Raw genomic sequence first — 17,776 nt, forward strand, 5'->3', positions numbered from 1 at the left:
TCGAGAATGTCCCCCACTCTGGAGCGAGGAGCAGTAGTGCAGAGCAGAAGCCCAGACTTATCACTCTCTCTCTCTCTCTCTCTCTCTCTCTCTCTCTCTCTCTCTCTCTCTCTCTCTCTCTCTCTCCCTCTCTCCTCTCTCCCTCTCTCTCTCTCTCTCTCTCTCTCTCTCTCTCCCTCTTCACTCCCTCACTGTAATCCATCCAGACACGGAGAACGGCGACAGCTGGGAAACAGAGCTATTGCTATACTCCAACGGCACTCAATCACGGCCACCTCGGGCCATTTCCATGCGCGTCTGACACACACAAAAAAATACTCCCCCACCCCTGTCTATATCATCATATATACTTTCTATTCTAGTGCCTCTCTCCTCTCTCTAGCACACGTACTGCTCCCCATGCAGTCCCCACTGTGTTGTCTTCCATGTCTCTCTAGCAATCCTTATCTTCTCCTCCTCCATAGTCAAATCCTGAATGTTAATAGAACTCCACAACAGTGTAAAAATGGACCTGAAAGTCTTACAGTGATTTCACTGGGTATGTAGTATGTTTGCGGTCCTCACATTTTATCAATTTATTTATTTTCCTTGATCTAGATTTTGTTTCCATGCCTGGTCCCTCCTTTCTCCAATGTCTCTCTCTCTCTCTCTCTCTCTCTCTCTCTCTCTCTCTCTCTCTCTCTCTGTCTGTCTGTCTGTCTGTCTGTCTGTCTGTCTGTCTGTCTGTCTGTCTGTCTGTCTGTCTGTCTGTCTGTCTCTCTCTGTCTCTGTCTCTGTCTCTGTCTGTCTCTCTCTGTCTGTCCCTCCCTTCTCTCGCCCTTCGCCGCGTGTCGGAGGATACAGTATTTCGTTGTCTGAGGCTTTTCTTTTTTCTTTTTTCTCTCTCTCTCGCTGCGCTCCGTTTCCAGCACATGTGGTATCAAACCGACCTACATGGGTGCGATAAAGCAAACAGTCCGCAGTTGCTCCCTGACAGACTAATTTGAACAAATTCTCAAATTGCACCCCCAAATTGAAAGCACATTGGGGTGCGGGCGTCCATCGCTTATAAAAATCTGGATAAGTGACCAACAATGAGGCCAAAATAATGCACGGGCAACCACCCTTGTTACTGCAACTGCAGCTGGCCCATGCAGGCAGGCAGGCGAGACAGACAGACGGTTCGCTCAGACGGCGGTGCCCACAGACCGGACCGTGGGCGTGGGCGTTCACAGTGATATTTCTGTGGCGTGACGTGGCAGGAATGTGTTGTTATGGTATGGCCGTAGGGTGGGGAAGCGTGTCCCTCTGCCTCGGTGCCGGGGCCGAGTGTACATTATACGTATACGTATGGGGGCTTAATGACTCCAAGGAATGTTAATCAGTTTCAATAAACAGACCTAAAATGCACACATGATGCGGACAGATGTGTATGAAATGATTGCAGTCGTCTCTCCTGTGGCCGACCGACCGTCGGGGGTTTGGAAGGGGGGGGGGGGGGGGGGGGGGGTGCTGACCGCGGAGAGCAGGGGTTTTAATTTGGTGGGCAATGTCTTTTTTTTTATTACATTTTTATCCAACTATTTTGTAACCGCATTTTTTTCACCCAGTGCCAATTGTCTAAGTAATCCTGGGCACTACACTCCCTCTGCCAACCTAGGGAGAGCTAACAAGCCTTCTTGTCACCTGACAGGGGAGAGTGTCCCCGGTAGGACGTACTGTAGCGCATGGCAGGAACACGTTACTCCAACCAGTTCCTTTTCCCCTCCATCAGGCGCCCGGCTGGCCAGGGGGAGGCAGTATATAGACCAGGATTACTGCATGTTTTTGTGAGGGTGGGCAATGTCACATGACCTGTGATCACTAATTCTTCCAGGGTCTGTCTTAGTGTGCGCTCTCTCTCTCTCTCTCTCTCTCTCTCTCTCTCTCTCTCTCTCTCTCTCTCTCTCTCTCTCTCTCTCTCTCTCTCTCTCTCTTTGCGTATTCCACTCTCTATCTGTATACTGGAAACACAGCCTCTATCCAGCTGTTGCGAGTGAAGACTGGCGGTCTCTTTTGTGAAGCCGGGCCTGCTCTGCATGATTGTGTTTGTTTGTGCTTCAGGGTTAAGAGAGAGAGAACAGCTTCAGTTCCCAAATCATCAGGCCTGCAGGGTCGGCATAAACCCTGAACTCTCCTCTCCTCTCTCGCTCCCTCTCTCTCTCCTCCGCCTCCTGTCTTCCATGGACGTGCCTTTGCTAACATAGTTCCTCTTGGCCCTCGGGCTCTCAGTGTCAATAATACGTGCCGCTTTTCAGACATCTCTCCGTTTTTAGCGGAGAGAGAGCCGCCTGAAACCGGTCGCCAGCAGGCCAGTCCAGACACGGGACGACTGGGAGGATTTTTGTCTTTTGTTTTGTTTTGTTTTTTATCGTTGGGAACGAGTCCAAAGTAATTTTGATTGGCGAGCGGAGAGGATTCCCAAGATATCTCTTCTGTCTCCAAAACACACAAAGGGCCTAAATCAAAAGAAGGAGCGGTGACGGGGCACGCTGTGCATACTGCAGAACGTCGCCGTCTGGCAGAAAACTCGTAACTCCATATTTCAATGTTTTTTTTTGAGACAATTAATGCCCTATACTTCCTCATAATACTTTGTCACACAAAAGTAGCCAACAATCAGTGGTGGAAAAAGTACTAGAATGTTTTACTTAGGTAAAAGTATCAATATTGCAATGTAGAAGTCCGGAATAAAAAATTTACTTGAGTAAAAGTACAAAAGCATTGGTATTAAAATGTACTTAAAGTAAAAAAGTACAAAGTACTAATTATGCAGAATGTCCCATTTCACAACTTTTCAAATGTATGAAATGTATTAAAATCTTTTGAAAATAGCAGATCTACAAGCTCACAATGCGTCGCATCGTGACGCATTGTGAGCTTGTAGATCTGCTATTTTCAAATGGCCGAAATGTATATAGGGCTGTGGTAGGGAGTGGTTAATGTATGTTTTGTAATAATAATCAAAATCTACAAAGCAACGAGTAACTAAAGTTGTCAAATATTTGTAGTGGAGTAAAAAGTACAATGTTTGCCTCTGAGATGTAGTGGAGTAGAAGTAAAAGTACAGAAAACGTGGACATACTCCAGTAAAGTACAAAACACCTCAAAACTGCACTTAAGCACGGCACTTGAGTAAATGTACTTAGTTACTTTACACCACTGATGCACGTGAGCCGGCGGCCATAATGAAAACTAGCTTGGCAGCGCGCGGCCAGCCAGCGGCGGTCAGACACACAGATCCACCCGCTGCTCTCACAATGAGGCCGTTATGCTCGCGACAAGCATCCCTCTCTGCCCAGACAGCCATGCACTGAGAAAACTGTTGACACCCACAAAATACAGTTCCCATTACATCACGGACCGACCGAGGGCCCATCGCAATTCTTCTTTCTCTCTCTCTCTCTCTCTCTCTCTCTCTCTCTCTCTCTCTCTCTCTCTCTCTCTCTTTGGAGGAGTAATGTTAAATTTAGTCGAGCCATCGGTTACTCCACCCAAGTCGGTGTCATGATATACTTTTGCAACCGCAAGCGGTCTTGCCGGCCGCTCTCCTGACATACCGCGATAGCACCGCAAGTCTAGCAGACACGAATGATTGCAAAGTGAAAAGACTTGAGGGTGAGGTCATTCACTGTTTTGTCTGCCTTCTAGACACTACTATTTACAGTAATAGCACTGATTTGGGATTAATAAACACAACTACAATTTTGCCATCTTTAATTTCTCGGATCATAACCCTTTGGTCTTTTTTTATTATTATTTAGCTGTACCCTACTATTAGGGTATTGACCACACTAGAAGTTATCTTCTCTTCTGATATCATATGCTTTTAACTTACATTACTTACACGTGTATCTATCTCCCGAGACTCTCTTTCGTTATGACTTCATCTCTCCGGCTAACAATAACAAGCGAACTCGCACTCTTGACTATTTCCAATTTCCAATACTCATACTTTTACTCCACTACTTCTCGGATCCAAATATCGTACTTTTACTCCACTACAGTCATTTGAACACTTGAATTACTAGTTACTAGTTACTTTGTAGATTTTAATTATTATTACAAAACATACATTAACCACTTCAGCCCTATATACATTTCGGCCTTTTGAAAAATAGCCGATCTACAATGCGTCGCGATGTGACGCATTGTGAGTTTGTAGATCTGCTATTTTCAAAAGATTTGTATACATTTGAAAACTTGAAATGGGACATTCTGCATAATGAGTACTTTTACTTTTGGCAATTTAGGTACATTTTAATGCCAATACTTTGTGCTTTTACTCAAGTACATTTTGAAGTCCGAACTTTTACTTGTAACATAGTATTTCTATATCGCAGCATTGATACTTTTACTTAAGTAAAACATTTGAATACTTTTTCCACCACTGCCTTACATGACAAACGTTTCGGCCTTTGTCAGCATGTGATCTCTCCAGATAAAACACAGTAAAAAGCAGCACAGGAATCCTCGTCCGAGGATATGCAGGGTTGAATTCTGTTTGCTTCCATTGTAAAATTACACATAAACTTCCCGGCGCTGTTCTGAACACACAGGCCTGGGCATGGTTCCTGAGGCAATGCACCTGGGCTTCATCTTTCTGTAGACTATGTGGAATAAGGCACTGCAAAGTGGAGTTGGGGGATATAGATGGTTATCTGGAGAGAGGGAAAAGAAACCCTGTTGGTTTCCACTGCAGCGCTGAAATACTGAGTAGCCATTTTGGATAAAGTGGGCCCAGGTTTCCAGTAAGGGCAATTTCATTGTTTGTTGACTGTAATATGAATATACTGTGGCGACAGAAAAAAAACACAGTGTGTCGCGTTGTTTCCCTTGGTTTGGCATTTTTTCATCCTGCACTTCTCATCCAAAAGTAAGAGAAGTACTCCGGGGAGAAAAAAGAGGCTAATGTCTTTACTGAAAGTTGACTCTAACCCCTGTGCAAAAAGGCAGACAGAAAATACAGGCCTGCAAAGCAACACAAATATCGCAACCCAAAGGAAGAAAAGACGGAGGCTCCGTTTATGAACACTAGACTACTATGTTTTGTAACACATAAAGGGCCAACCGTCAGTTAAGTAGGTTAAGTATCCCTGAGAGGTTGTCCTCATGTCAGTTCTTAAGTTTCCTATCGATGCAGCACATTGCCATAAAAAACTGACTGTATCTGCTATTTCACGACAACAGACACCTGTGGTTTTATTGACAATAATCTTCTCCTATGATCATTATTAATAGGTTGTTTCTCGTAATCAACCCATTAACCACCTGCTTTTGCCTAACACACAAGTACATGTTAATGTTACTGTCTATTTTATTTACCTGCACCTTCATTTCTACGAAACATCTGGTCCTGTTACCACTATGGACCAGTGGTGGAAAAAGTACTCACTCAAATGTTTTACTTAAGTAAAAGTATCAATACTGCAATATAGAAATACTCTGTTACAAGTAAAAGTCCAGAATTCAAAATGTACTCGAGTAAAAGTACAGAAGTATTGGCATCAAAATGTTCTTAGAGTACCAAAAGTAAAAGTACTCATTATGCGGAATGTCTGATTTCAAGTTTTCAAATGTATAGCCTACATATCTTTTGAAAATAGCAGATCTACAAGCACACAATGCGTCGCATCGTGACACATTGTGAGCTTGTAGATCGGCTATTTTCAAATGGCCGAAATATATATAGTGCTGAAAGTGGTTAATGTATGTTGTAATAATAATAAAAATCTTCAAAGTAGGGTAACTAGTAACTAAAGTTTTCAAATAATTGTTGTGGAGTAAAAGTACAATAATTGCCTCTGAGATGAGGAAGTAAAAGTATTGGAAATTGGAAATACTCAAGTAAAGTACAAATAGCTCAAAATGGTCCTTAAGTACAGTACTTAAGTAAATGTACTTAGTTACTTTCCACCACTGTTCATAAAGTGGCAACGATGACACCGAAATGAATTGCTGCTCAGCTATTGTATTTGGCATCTGAGATCACAGTCAAATCCAAAGTGTTCATTTAACTTGATAGCCTCCCTTTGTGGGCACATCACTTACTTTCCCTGAGGTAATTGAGATGAGAGAGAAGGACTTCAGCGTTGTACAGGGTGGTGAGCCTGAGGAAGTCGTCCTTGTTCATCTTGCACAGCTCCTTGCCATCCGTGTTCTGGAACATGGCCGTTTCGATCTCCAGCAGACCGTACTCCTTGATGGCCCACTCCAGCCACTGGCGCACGTGGTCCTGTGACCACAAGGACGGGTCTGAAGACGGGAGAAAAAAGGACAAACAATGTTTCAGATGATATGTTGTCTTGTCTGCTGCAGTGTTGATTTCGTCAACTAAAACTATGACGAAAAATATTCGTCGACAACCTTTTTTCACTGACAAACTAAATAAAAACTAAATACAAACTAAGCTATGATGACTAAAACTAAGACTAAATATATTGACAATTTCGGCAACAAATAAAAACTAGACTAAAGTTAGGGAGGGACTAGTTGAGAAGAGATCCAGTAGAACTAAAAGACAAGTTATTTTATGTTTGGTTGCACTCGGGTGTTGTGCTCTGAAAATAGCCGATCTACAAGCTCACAACACGTCACGTTGTGTTCTCATAGTTTTTGACAGCAGGTTGAAAGTGGTTTAAATCCATTTTGGGAAAAGGCTGTGGTTCCTCTCAAAATCATAAAGCATCCGGTTTTAAAGTGTTTATATTTTATTAATGACGTCGTCGGCCTTATTATCCAATCCAATCGTATCTTTGGAATATTAAAATTTAGAGTAGGTCCCACTTTCTGTAGATCTCAGTCTATAACAATACCAAGCATTTAAAAAAACAGTGCGTCTGTAAATAACCCTTAAATATTTGTACAGGTGCAAAGCGTTCCCAGCACTTTTCTTCAAGACCTTTTTTCACTGCTGCTGTATATTCAGACTTTTAGGCATTGCTCTCTCTATTGGTATAAACCTGGAGATGTTGTAAATGTTTTATGACTCCCATTTCTATTTAGCTGGGGCAACGGGTGAAAGCTGTTTGTTCCACTGTTTTAGGTCACTCCAGGGAGCCAATCAAAATGCATGCGGCAAAGACCTGTGTTTGTCTACAAGCTCTCTGCACGTTTCTCCATAGACTCCACATGCAGCTGAACTTCACCTTCATCACATAATAATAGTAAACCAGTAGAGGTTGTAGGTTGTTTACAGTGGTGTAAAGTAACTAAGTGCATGTACTCAAGTACTGTACTTAAGTTCAATTTTAAGTATATACTGTAATGAAATACTGGAGTATTTCATTACATTACAGTCGTTTAGCAGACACTTTTATCCAAAAGCAACTTACAATAAAATGCATTCAACATAGGTAGGCAAGAAAACTACTAATCACCAGAAGTCTTAAGTGCATTCACTTCTAGAACAAGCTATTTTATACCTTGGCTATTTGAAAAATAGCAGATCTACAATCGGCTATTTACCTTTAAGTACATTTTGATACCAATACTTTTGTACTTTTACTCAAGTCACATTTTGAATTCCGGACTTTTACTTGTAACCGAGTACCTCTACATTGCAGTATTGATACTTTTACTTTACTTTACTAAAACATTTGAGTACTTTTTCCACCACCGGTTGTTAATTTATTTATTTTTCACCAGCTACCCAAATTATTTTTTTCAATATAACAAAATTGAATGTGCTCTCCCTAGGAAAGAGGACAGCACGTAATTAATAAATGAAAAATCCACTGGTAATAAAATAATTTCCATTTTACGGCTCAAGTGTTGCTCCTAAACGACTGTGCAAAAAGGCCACCCATTAGCCTAAAAAACTCAACCACATACAGCCCATGCCACTCCTTAACCACTAGTGGTGAGCTTCATGTTTGCTTTCCAGACATGATTTGAACAGCCCTCGGGGTCAAACCGAATTGTCAGATCGTTTTTTATGGCTTGTTTTCGCCTTCTTAGGTGCCAGATGGATATAGGGGTTTGCCACATAGAACAATATATTGACGTGTGCCAGGAAGCTTAGACAATCACATAAAATGAACTTAGTAGTGTATTTATACTGTGATTGAAAACGTACAGGGCTTCTACCTGAATTGCCCCCGTTGCAGTAAACACCCAACCGTCTGTTTTTAACCACAACCGTTTAAAGCAAAAGAACGACTTCCAACTACTATTTCAGCCGGTTCTGCCTGCTGATATGAAGTGTGCTGTTTCCAATTTCTTACACTTCTGTTCCTGTGCAATCCGTTGTGCCGCCATGCTGCTGATTCAAAACCTTCTCAGCTTTCGATTCCCCCGTCTAACTCTCCAGACGTGAATCTTTGCAGTTAATAAACCATCGCTGTTGGGCAGAAACCTTGTATCTCCATATTACATATTTTTCAGTTTTTTTTTTTTCATGAATGAATCCCTTAAGACCGGGAACACATCTGTGTAACCACTTAAACCATTATTTTATACTTTGGCTATTTTAGAAAAATTGTGAAAAATTGTGCAAATCTTTGAATATATATATAACATTTGTAACTCAAATCTTTGCTTCTGGGGGTCCCTGGAACAAAATATTTTGAAATGGGGGATCCGTGTCCAAATACATAATATTTTGGGGGTCCTTGACATGAAGTTTGAGCACCACTGATATAGAAACATACGTTTTTCAGAAAACTGTTAGGATTTAAAGACATTTTGTAGAGTCGGAACATCAGGCCTTAATGGGTTAAAGTAACAGTTTTGGACATACAAGGTTTCTACCTGACAGCAAAAAACAATCTGGCCCGAGAGTACCCTTAAGCTTCACATTGAGTTGTTGAAATGCTCTGTGTCCAACAATAGAGGACTGTGGTTGCACTGGGAAGCGAGAATCTTGAGAATTGCACTGGTTTCTTCATTGCTGTTTTCCTCATCAGTTTGTACAAAAAAAAAACCCAGATACACTTCATTACGTTAGGCAGTCATACATAGCAGCATGAATGAGAAGAAGCAAAGTAGACAATAGTGTTGATTTCGACAGCATTTTGATTCAGTTTTAGTCATAGTCTTTTGTCGCTGAAATGTTTTAGTGTTAGTCTATTTTTAGTTGACTAAATATCATAAGATTATAGTCGATTAAATCTAGAGTTGATTTGGTCGACTAAAATGTATCTTGGTGGTGCCTTGATGGCGTCATAATGGCTGATTTTACACTTCGTTGCATACTTAAAATAGCCGATCTACAAGCTGTACCTTGTACCTGTACAAATATTTAAGATATATTTACAGACTTTTTAACCACTTTCAACCTGGCGTCAAAAAACTATGAGAACAGAACGTGACGTGTTGTGAACTTGCAGATCTGCTATTTTTGTGCGAGACCAAGTAGGCATCCCTAGTCTGTGGGGAACGTAACGACCATTTGTGCCAAGGGGCTATTTTTGGCCAAGAGATTTTGGCGTAGAGAGTGAGAAAAGAGCGTACCTACTGTTGCAACTCAGTTCTGTTTAACTACGTAAGAGGGATTGACCCATTTAGACCGGGAAAGAATCTGTTTCATTTTTAGATTTCTTTGGCTATTCAAAAATGGCAGATCTACAAGCTCATAGCGCAGCACCGAGAGCCCCTATGAGCTTGTAGATCTGCTATTTTAGGAAAATCGTGAAAAGGTGTGCAAATCTTTGAATATATACAGTATATGTTTTAAAGCGAACATTTTTAACTCTGATCTGTGCTTATGGGGGTCCCTGGAACAACATATTTTGAGATGGGGGTCCACGGCCAAATACATATCCTTTTGGGTGGTCCTTGAAAAAAACTGCTAGGATTTAGAAGACATTTGTAGAATCCGAATCCGAATTCGCTTTAAAACATATATATATATATATTCAAAGATTTGCAAAAATGTTCACGATTTTTCCAAAAATAGCGGATCTACAAGCTCATAGGGCGGCACTCGGTGCCGCCCTATGAGCTTGTAGATCTGCTATTTTTTAATAGCCAAATAAATCTTAAAATGACACTCTTAATGGGTTTACGTGGTTACAGTGTTTTTAGAACAACATTTGGATGGCGGCTGCAGAAGCTTACCTGCAGGCACTATGACTCTCCTCTCGTTGGTGGTCATGTTGGGAGGAGGGGCGTTCTTTTCATCCATGTAGTTTCCATAGTTCATCTGAGACGTGTCATTGCCCCCCACCAGCTTATTGCATTTACCCACACTACAGTCCACAGGAGACTCCCTGCTGCATAAACACACACACACGCACGCACGCACGCACGCGCACACGCATGTGCACGCACGCACGCACGCACGCACGCACGCACGCACGCACGCACGCACGCACGCACGCACGCACGCACGCACGCACACACACACACACACACACCCACACACCCACACACAATGTTAGTTAGTTATACTTATAAAACCTCATAGGTTAGTCTGACAAAATAGAATCAGCTGTAAGTTCAAACAACGGTATAGTTTGACTTGGTTACATGTTTACAGTGGGCTAGTATTGTTCTAAGAATAACAGGTATATATAAAAACACAATAAGTACATGAATGAGTTTAGGATGCCATTTAGGTTTAGAAAGGATTAGCATTCATTTAGATTAAGTCACACTATCAGTTCCCACTAATAGGTAGAATGGATTCATGTAAAAAGTTATCCACTGTAAAGAGAGTCTGCTAAATCAGTGGTTCTCAAAATGGGGTCCGGGGACCCCCAGGGGTCCTTGGGGGTGTTCCAGGGAGTAGTTAATATAGTATCACAATCATTTGAACCACTTTATCCATTTATACGATGGCTATTGAAAAATACCAGAACTACAAGCTGCGAGCTTTTGCATCTGCTATTTTTGAACAATTTAAATGTTTTTTCTAATTATTATTTTACATAAATCTTCTCTTCTGTGGGTCCCTGGCACAAAACATTTTCAAATGGGGACTGTGGGCTAATATGTGTCAATTTGGGGATCCTTGACATGAAAATGTTTGAGAACCACTGTGCTACATGTCAAATGACAACTCGTATGGAAGCTGCATTAAAAATACAGGCATAGTATAGTATTATTTCAGATTAAGCAGCAGAAAGTAAGCTACAGGACATGGAACACAACACCATACATACCTGGATCCGTTCATGTGCTCATACTCTCTCTTGACGTTGACCCGGACGGGCTGGTTGATCCACTCTTGCTGTGGGGGCAGAGGGTTGATCTTGTGGGTCTGTCCGTAGTCCTGGGTGCCAGATGCAGTCATGTCTGTCTTAGGGAGAGGAGGGGGAGCAGCAGCGTATGGAGGCTCAAATAAGGACTGGTCTTCACTCACTACTGATAGCGCCTCCTGTAGGGTCAAAAAGGGATTGAATATTTCGGATATTTCTCTTCTTTTTTTTAAAGTACACAAATGGAGAAGACAAGACAAATAGCAAAAAGTAGGCTGAAGAGTGTTGCACAGAAGTAGTGAAAATAGCCAATCTACAGTGGTGGAAAAACAACAACGACACATATAACATCAGTGATGATCTTCATGCTTCCCTGATAACGTAAGTTAAAGGGATAGTTCACCCAAAAAACTCAATTACACACCCCATGAAGCCTTGAATTTATGGTTTTTTTTTTCTTTTTTCGTCTCATTCCTAAGCCAATAATTTGATGACCGGTGGAAAGAATGTATCCTGTATCCTGTAATAGACAATGTATCCTGTAATAGACTCAAAGTAGACTCTTTGTGTCTCCTACCGGAAATACACCCGGTCATCAAATTATTGGCTCAGGAATGCGACAAAAAAAGAAGCAATCCATGAATTCAAGGCTTCATAGGGTGTGCAATCGATAGAAAATAAGTCATTTTTTGGGTGAACTCCCCCTTTAAAGGGTTGGTCTAAGTATTGCCATCGCTGTATTTAAAAGGTTGTGAAGTCAAAATCAAGTTAAAACTCAGAAACTTCAGTGGTCACGGCTCCAATCTCTCTGTCGGCACAAATCAAAAACCTGTGATCTCAAAACTTCAATCTTTTGTGCGTTTTTTGTTTACAGCAATTATGTGCAGTTACGTGTCATATCGCAATCTGGCATCCTAAGTAGTTTGTGTACACAGTGTTCAGGCCTATGTAGCAACGCTGACTTCCTGTTGATGTTAGCATGACTTCAAATATGCCCACAATACCGTAATGAGCTGCTACATGTAAACCTGGCTCTGACTGATATATCGGTATCTGATATTATTGGCCAATGCCTTTTGGAGAGATATATATCAGCATTGGTTCTATTAATAATTTACCCATGGAATAAAACAACATTTCAAACAGCATCAGCTCACATTGCCTTTACCAATCTCTCTACCGAAATTCTCTTTACCCACTTTAGCATTGTGTTTCCTTTGGCAACTCAGACCCCCAGACAGTGGTGGACAAAGTAGGCTACCCCACCCCAGTAGCAGTGGTGGAAAAAGTACTCACAACAAGTAAAAGTATCAATACTGCAATATAGAAATACTCTGTTACAAGTAAAAGTCTGAAATGGCATAAAATGTACTTAAAGTACCAAAAGTAAAAGTAATAATTATGCAGAATGTCCCATATCAAGTTTTCAAATGTATAAAAATCGTTTGAAAATAGCAGATCTACAAGCTTGTAGATTGGCTATTTTCAAACGATTTTCATATGTATATGGCTGAATATGGCTGAAGTGGGTAATGTATGTTTTGTAATAATAATCAAAATCTACAAAGTAACTAGTAACTACAGTACTTAAGTAAATATTTACTTAAGTATATATATATATAGCATATATTCATCTTGATACTCCTGGCGAAATATTCTCAACTACCAGTGAAAGTTGCTCAAATTTGTACTTGAGTTTTGAAAATACTTTATTAAGGTACAAAGAACATTTTATTTAAATGTTCAATGCTTTGCTACATTAAAATGTCGATTTTTTCAGTAATCACATTTCAATAATAATGAAAATAGCAGATTCAAAAGCTTGCAACGTGTCACATCACGATGCATTGTGAAATTTTGGATCTTCTATTTTCACTATTATTGAAATAATCAACCCGTCACGCTTCGACGGGTTGTGAGCTTGTCGATCTGCTATTTTCGGCAAAAGCCTTCCCCACAATAAGGATGCTGGGGTTTAAGTGGTGAATTTAATTTCTCATGTACAACATATAGTTTAAAGTTAAACGTTTCTCCACAGTTGAAGAGTGCTACACAAGATTTGGAACAAGATAAATGCAATCAAATATTTGATTTATTTCTACACACCTATTCATAAAATATTCGCCCCAACTGGTCCAATATGACAGAAAAGAAAAAGGGTAGCAGGAAGCTCATACTACTAAAGAGTTATCAATTATTCGATTATTCATTTGGTTATCTGTACACTCTCGGAGCAAACACTGACAAACACAGTAGTCCAATATCACAGATTCCTAACACCAGAAATTAGGCCTATACACACGGGAGACATCTTCACAGATACAGAAACTACAAATACTGCGTATAAAAAATAACGTGCTGCCGTAATATCCACGACTGGTGAGCTGGAATCGGTACCAGTCCATGGTTGCGTTGTGTGTCTGTCTGTGCATTGCATTTTATTTATAACACACTTCACATTCTTGTGAATCTCAAAGTGCTACAGGTTTAAAAGCATGGCATAAAAACACCATAGGCAACCAAACAATTACACGGGACCCAACTAGGCTAGACTAAAGGGTAAGAATTAAAACAATAAAACTAGGTAGGCCTATGATACAAACAGGCCTGCACCCTAGGCCTGTTTGTACGCTATGTAGCCAGATAGCTCGTCGATAGCTAGTTCGACTCCCGATCCCGACGGCCTTTGTTGCATGTCAACTCCCCATCTCTCTCCCCATTTCCTGTCAGCCTACTGTCCTGTCAAATAAAGGCACGAAGCCCAAACATAAATCTTAACAAAAAAAAAATACAAACAAAGGCCCAGGAAAAATTAAGAAAAGGCTGTGTTAAAAAGGTAGGTTTTTAGACCATTTCTAAAAGCATCAGTGGACTGTGATGCTCTCAGGTGGTCGGCCACTGGACTGTCTGACCAATCAGGAGTCAGCAGCATTACACCTACAGTAACCATGTGACATTGCCTCTGCCCTGCTTGTCCCTGCTGAAACTTCAAGACAGCGGGCACGAGAAATAGTGCCTCCAAATACCTCTTACCTGCATGGCACCAGGGCTGCTAATGTGGTACCTCAGAATACTTTGATAATATTTGGAATTTATCAATTTCACTTCAATGTTACTATAGGCCTACTTAGTAAAATGGACCTGAGTTAAACTGTACTTGGTGCGTTCTTTTTCAGCCTAGAGTACACCAAGTCTCTTCACCAAAAGTCGCAGATCTACAAGCTCACAACGCGTCAGAACGTGACACGTTGTGAGCTTGTAGATCTGCTATTTTTGGTGAATGTTCCCCCCAGAATAGGGATGCTGCGGTTTAAGTGGTTAAATGCCAGGTAGAAAAGTTATTTTCAGTCTGTCCTAATGGAAACAAATATTCTCTCCAGTTTTCCTCGTGACATACTGTATCTTTAGTGAAAGATTTATATATTTACGTAGCGTTAATATGACAAAAAGTAAACAATGTAATTCAGCCGTGGATGAAAAAGTTATTTACAGGGGTGCCCTGAGACAATTTTTTTGGGGGAAACCACTGCTCTACACTAAATATCTTCACCGAAAATAGCTGATCTACAAGCTGGCAACGCTTCGCAAACACAACACAACACATTGTGAGATTGTAGATTTCCATCGTTTTGCCGCAGAATAGGGACGCTAGGGTTTAAATGCTGATTATCAATATATCTGAACCAAAACTCTGGTATGGGTCATGCCCAGTCAGTGGTGTAAAGTAACTAAGTACATTTACTTAAATACAATTTTGAGGTATTTACTGGAGTATTTCCAATTTTCAGTACTTTTACTTCTACTCCACTACGTCTCAGAGGCAAATATTGTACTTTTACTCCAATACAACAATTTGAAAACTTTAGTTACTAGTTAGATTTTGATTATTATTACTAAACACACATTAACCACTTCAGCCATATACATTTCAGCCATTTGAAAATAGCAGATCTACAAGCTCACAATGCGTCGCGATGCGACGCATTGTGAGCTTGTAGATCTGCTATTTTCAAAAGATTTTTTTTACATTTTACAGATTTGAAAACTTGTGAAATGGGACATTCTGCATAATGACTACGTTCTACTTTTGGTACTTTAAGTACATTTTGATGCCAATACTTTTGTACTTTTACAATTACAATTTTTCAATTTTTAATTCCGGACTTTTACGTGTAACAGAGCATTTCTACACTGCAGTATTGATACTTTTACTTAAGTGAAAGATGCGAGTAGTCTTTCCACCACTGGTACATGCCCTGCCTCCGAGTTACTGTCTTGTCTAGACGTTGGGCTTCCCTCCTCGGAGCAACACAGCTGAAGACTCAACAGAAGCACAAGGTCACGGCTACACTGACCCCTCTGCGGCAGCTCAGCTGGAGCAATGTACGTTTATTAAAGAAAACAAACGCAGCCACTCTGGGCTTGGCTAGAGATACTCTGTAGCTCCCCACGTGCTCCTCCATCTAAACGTCTTGGAAGCAATGCATGGATTACATACTCGAAGGAAGCAATGCATGGATTACATACTCCAAGGGTCACAGATCAAACACGCTCATCTCGATACAGAGACATTCAAGACGATGCCAATGTCACAATTAAGCTCTGAGATGCGGGTGAATTGCAGTGCTGTAAAGTAACTAAGTACATGCACTCAAGTACTGTACTTAAGTACAATTTTGAGGTATTGTTTTACTTTATTGGAGTATTTCCAATTTTGTATACATTTTATAGATTTGAAAACTTGTGATAATGGTACATTCTGCGTGATGAGTACTTTCTACTTTTGGTGCTTTAAGTACATTTTGATACCAATTCTTTTGTACTTTTACTCGAGTAAATGTTTAATTCCGTACTTTTACTTAATACTGCAGTATTGATACTTTTACTTAAGTAAAACATGTGAGCACTTTTTTCCACCACTGTTGAATTGTCGTCCTGGTCCCTTAGTGCCCTGGCCTGAACGCTGATTATACTTGATGAGTCAATCTTTTGGTAGTAATCCATCGGTCAGACGAGGAAGATGACATTAAGATTGAATATGAAGTGAAATCATTACAGTTATAGCCTTGTGTCAGGGATTAAAGGGTTATACTTGACGCACATCTGGGTTCGATCGGATCTGATGGCACAGCTTAGACCGAGACCAGTCTAATCCCTTTAAGATTGAAAAGTTTCATTCGAATCGTTCCTAAATGCCATATATCTGTTTTGAGAATAATGATATATGGTAGTTGATATGCATGGGATCAATATTTCAAAATTCCCATGTTAGTATTGGGCAAAACAAAACCTTTGAGACATTCATTCTAGTCTTTAATTCCATGCCAGCATATTTTGTAAGACCGAGTTTGTCATAGCAATCATGGAAACTATGACAAATCTCATTTATTGAAACAATAGCTAACAGTCACTCAAGACTGATGCAAAGGTCCTCCATGCATATTTGTTAGCTATGTATGAACGGTATTCTGACATATTAAAGGGATAGTTCACCCCCAAAATGACATTTTTTCTATCTATTAGTCACCCCATGGAGACTTGAATTCAAGGAAAAAGTCCTTGAATTTATGCGTTATAAGGAATTCAAGGAAAAAAAGACTTGAATTCAAGCCAATAATTTGATGACCGGCAGAGGTTCCGGTAGGAGATACAAAGAGTCTCCTTTGTGTCTCCTACCGGAACCGTTGCCTACTGGTTCGCTGGTCATCAAATTATTGGCTTAAGAATGAGACAAAAACAAAAAAATATCCATGAATTCAAGTCTCCATGGGGTGTCTAATGGGGAAAAAAAGTATTTTTTGGGATGAAATATCCCTTTAAACAACACAAGCATGAGGCAGAGTTGGGGATTTCCTTTTCTTCACATATCAAGTTAGATCATATTGATCTGGGGATCCACATGGGAGCGGCAGAGCTCCAATGTGGATCTTGGACTTCATGTGGCCTGTGACGCCAGTCATCTGTGACGTATGACCAGGGGTGGAAGAAGTACTCAAATTTTTGAGCGGTGCAACCGCTCCTATAAGTGGGTTAGGGACCCATCCGTGGCGAAAGTTTTTCTTTCCGTCGTGAAAATGTGTCATTCGCTGTGACGCCATGCTGTGGAAAACACGCCCATAGGCTAAGCTTTGCAGGACGTGCTGTGCATTGGCTAGCGAGACACATGATGAAATTAACTTCAAACTTCGCAGATGCGCTGTGATTGGCCAGCGAGACGCATGATGAAATTAATAATAATGTAAAAAGTGTAAGCACGTCACTTCGCAGGACGTGCTGTGATTGGCTACCGAGATGCATGATGAAATTAATAACTCATAAATAGCACCGCTCACTTCACACTGGGTGTGATTTTTTACTTGAGAAAAGTATCAATACTGCACCGTAGAAAATTGGAAATACTCCAGTAAAGTAAAAATCACACCCAGTGTGAAGTGAGCGGTGTTATTTAGAACAGTGGTCATCACAGTGATGGAAGCTCACTTAAAAAAAAAAGTTTTTTTTTTTAAGTGCGTGGTGATATTTATAGGTTATTAATTTCATCATGCGTCTCGCTAGCCAATCACAGTACTGAGCAAAGGGTGTAAATAGAGTCAGCCAATCACAGTACAGCGAAAGAC

General features: G+C 40.6%; 2 protein-coding genes across 8 annotated transcripts in view; one reads left to right on the top strand and one right to left on the bottom strand.

Annotated features, from left to right (window-relative positions):
* ets1 (v-ets avian erythroblastosis virus E26 oncogene homolog 1) overlaps positions 1–17,776 on the top strand; it is a 252,782-nt gene that overhangs the window by 122,790 nt on the left and 112,216 nt on the right. The gene's annotated exons all lie outside the window — the stretch shown is intronic.
* fli1 (Fli-1 proto-oncogene, ETS transcription factor) overlaps positions 1–17,776 on the bottom strand; it is a 67,922-nt gene that overhangs the window by 33,333 nt on the left and 16,813 nt on the right. For 5 of the 7 annotated variants that reach the window (XM_084064848.1, XM_084064844.1, XM_084064847.1 and 2 more), the window contains 3 exons: positions 11,124–11,338; positions 10,078–10,232; positions 6,070–6,273 (listed from right to left, as the gene is read on the bottom strand). In XM_084064848.1, the coding sequence (XP_083920974.1) occupies positions 6,070–6,273; positions 10,078–10,232; positions 11,124–11,338 (574 nt within the window). The remainder of the gene's footprint in view (positions 1–6,069; positions 6,274–10,077; positions 10,233–11,123; positions 11,339–17,776) is intronic. The other 2 variants (XM_084064845.1, XM_084064849.1) reach the window with 1 other exon arrangement.

The sequence above is a fragment of the Gymnoscopelus microlampas genome (assembly GCF_963454915.1).
Source record: "Gymnoscopelus microlampas genome assembly, chromosome: 8".
Taxonomy (NCBI): Eukaryota; Metazoa; Chordata; class Actinopteri; order Myctophiformes; family Myctophidae; genus Gymnoscopelus; species Gymnoscopelus microlampas.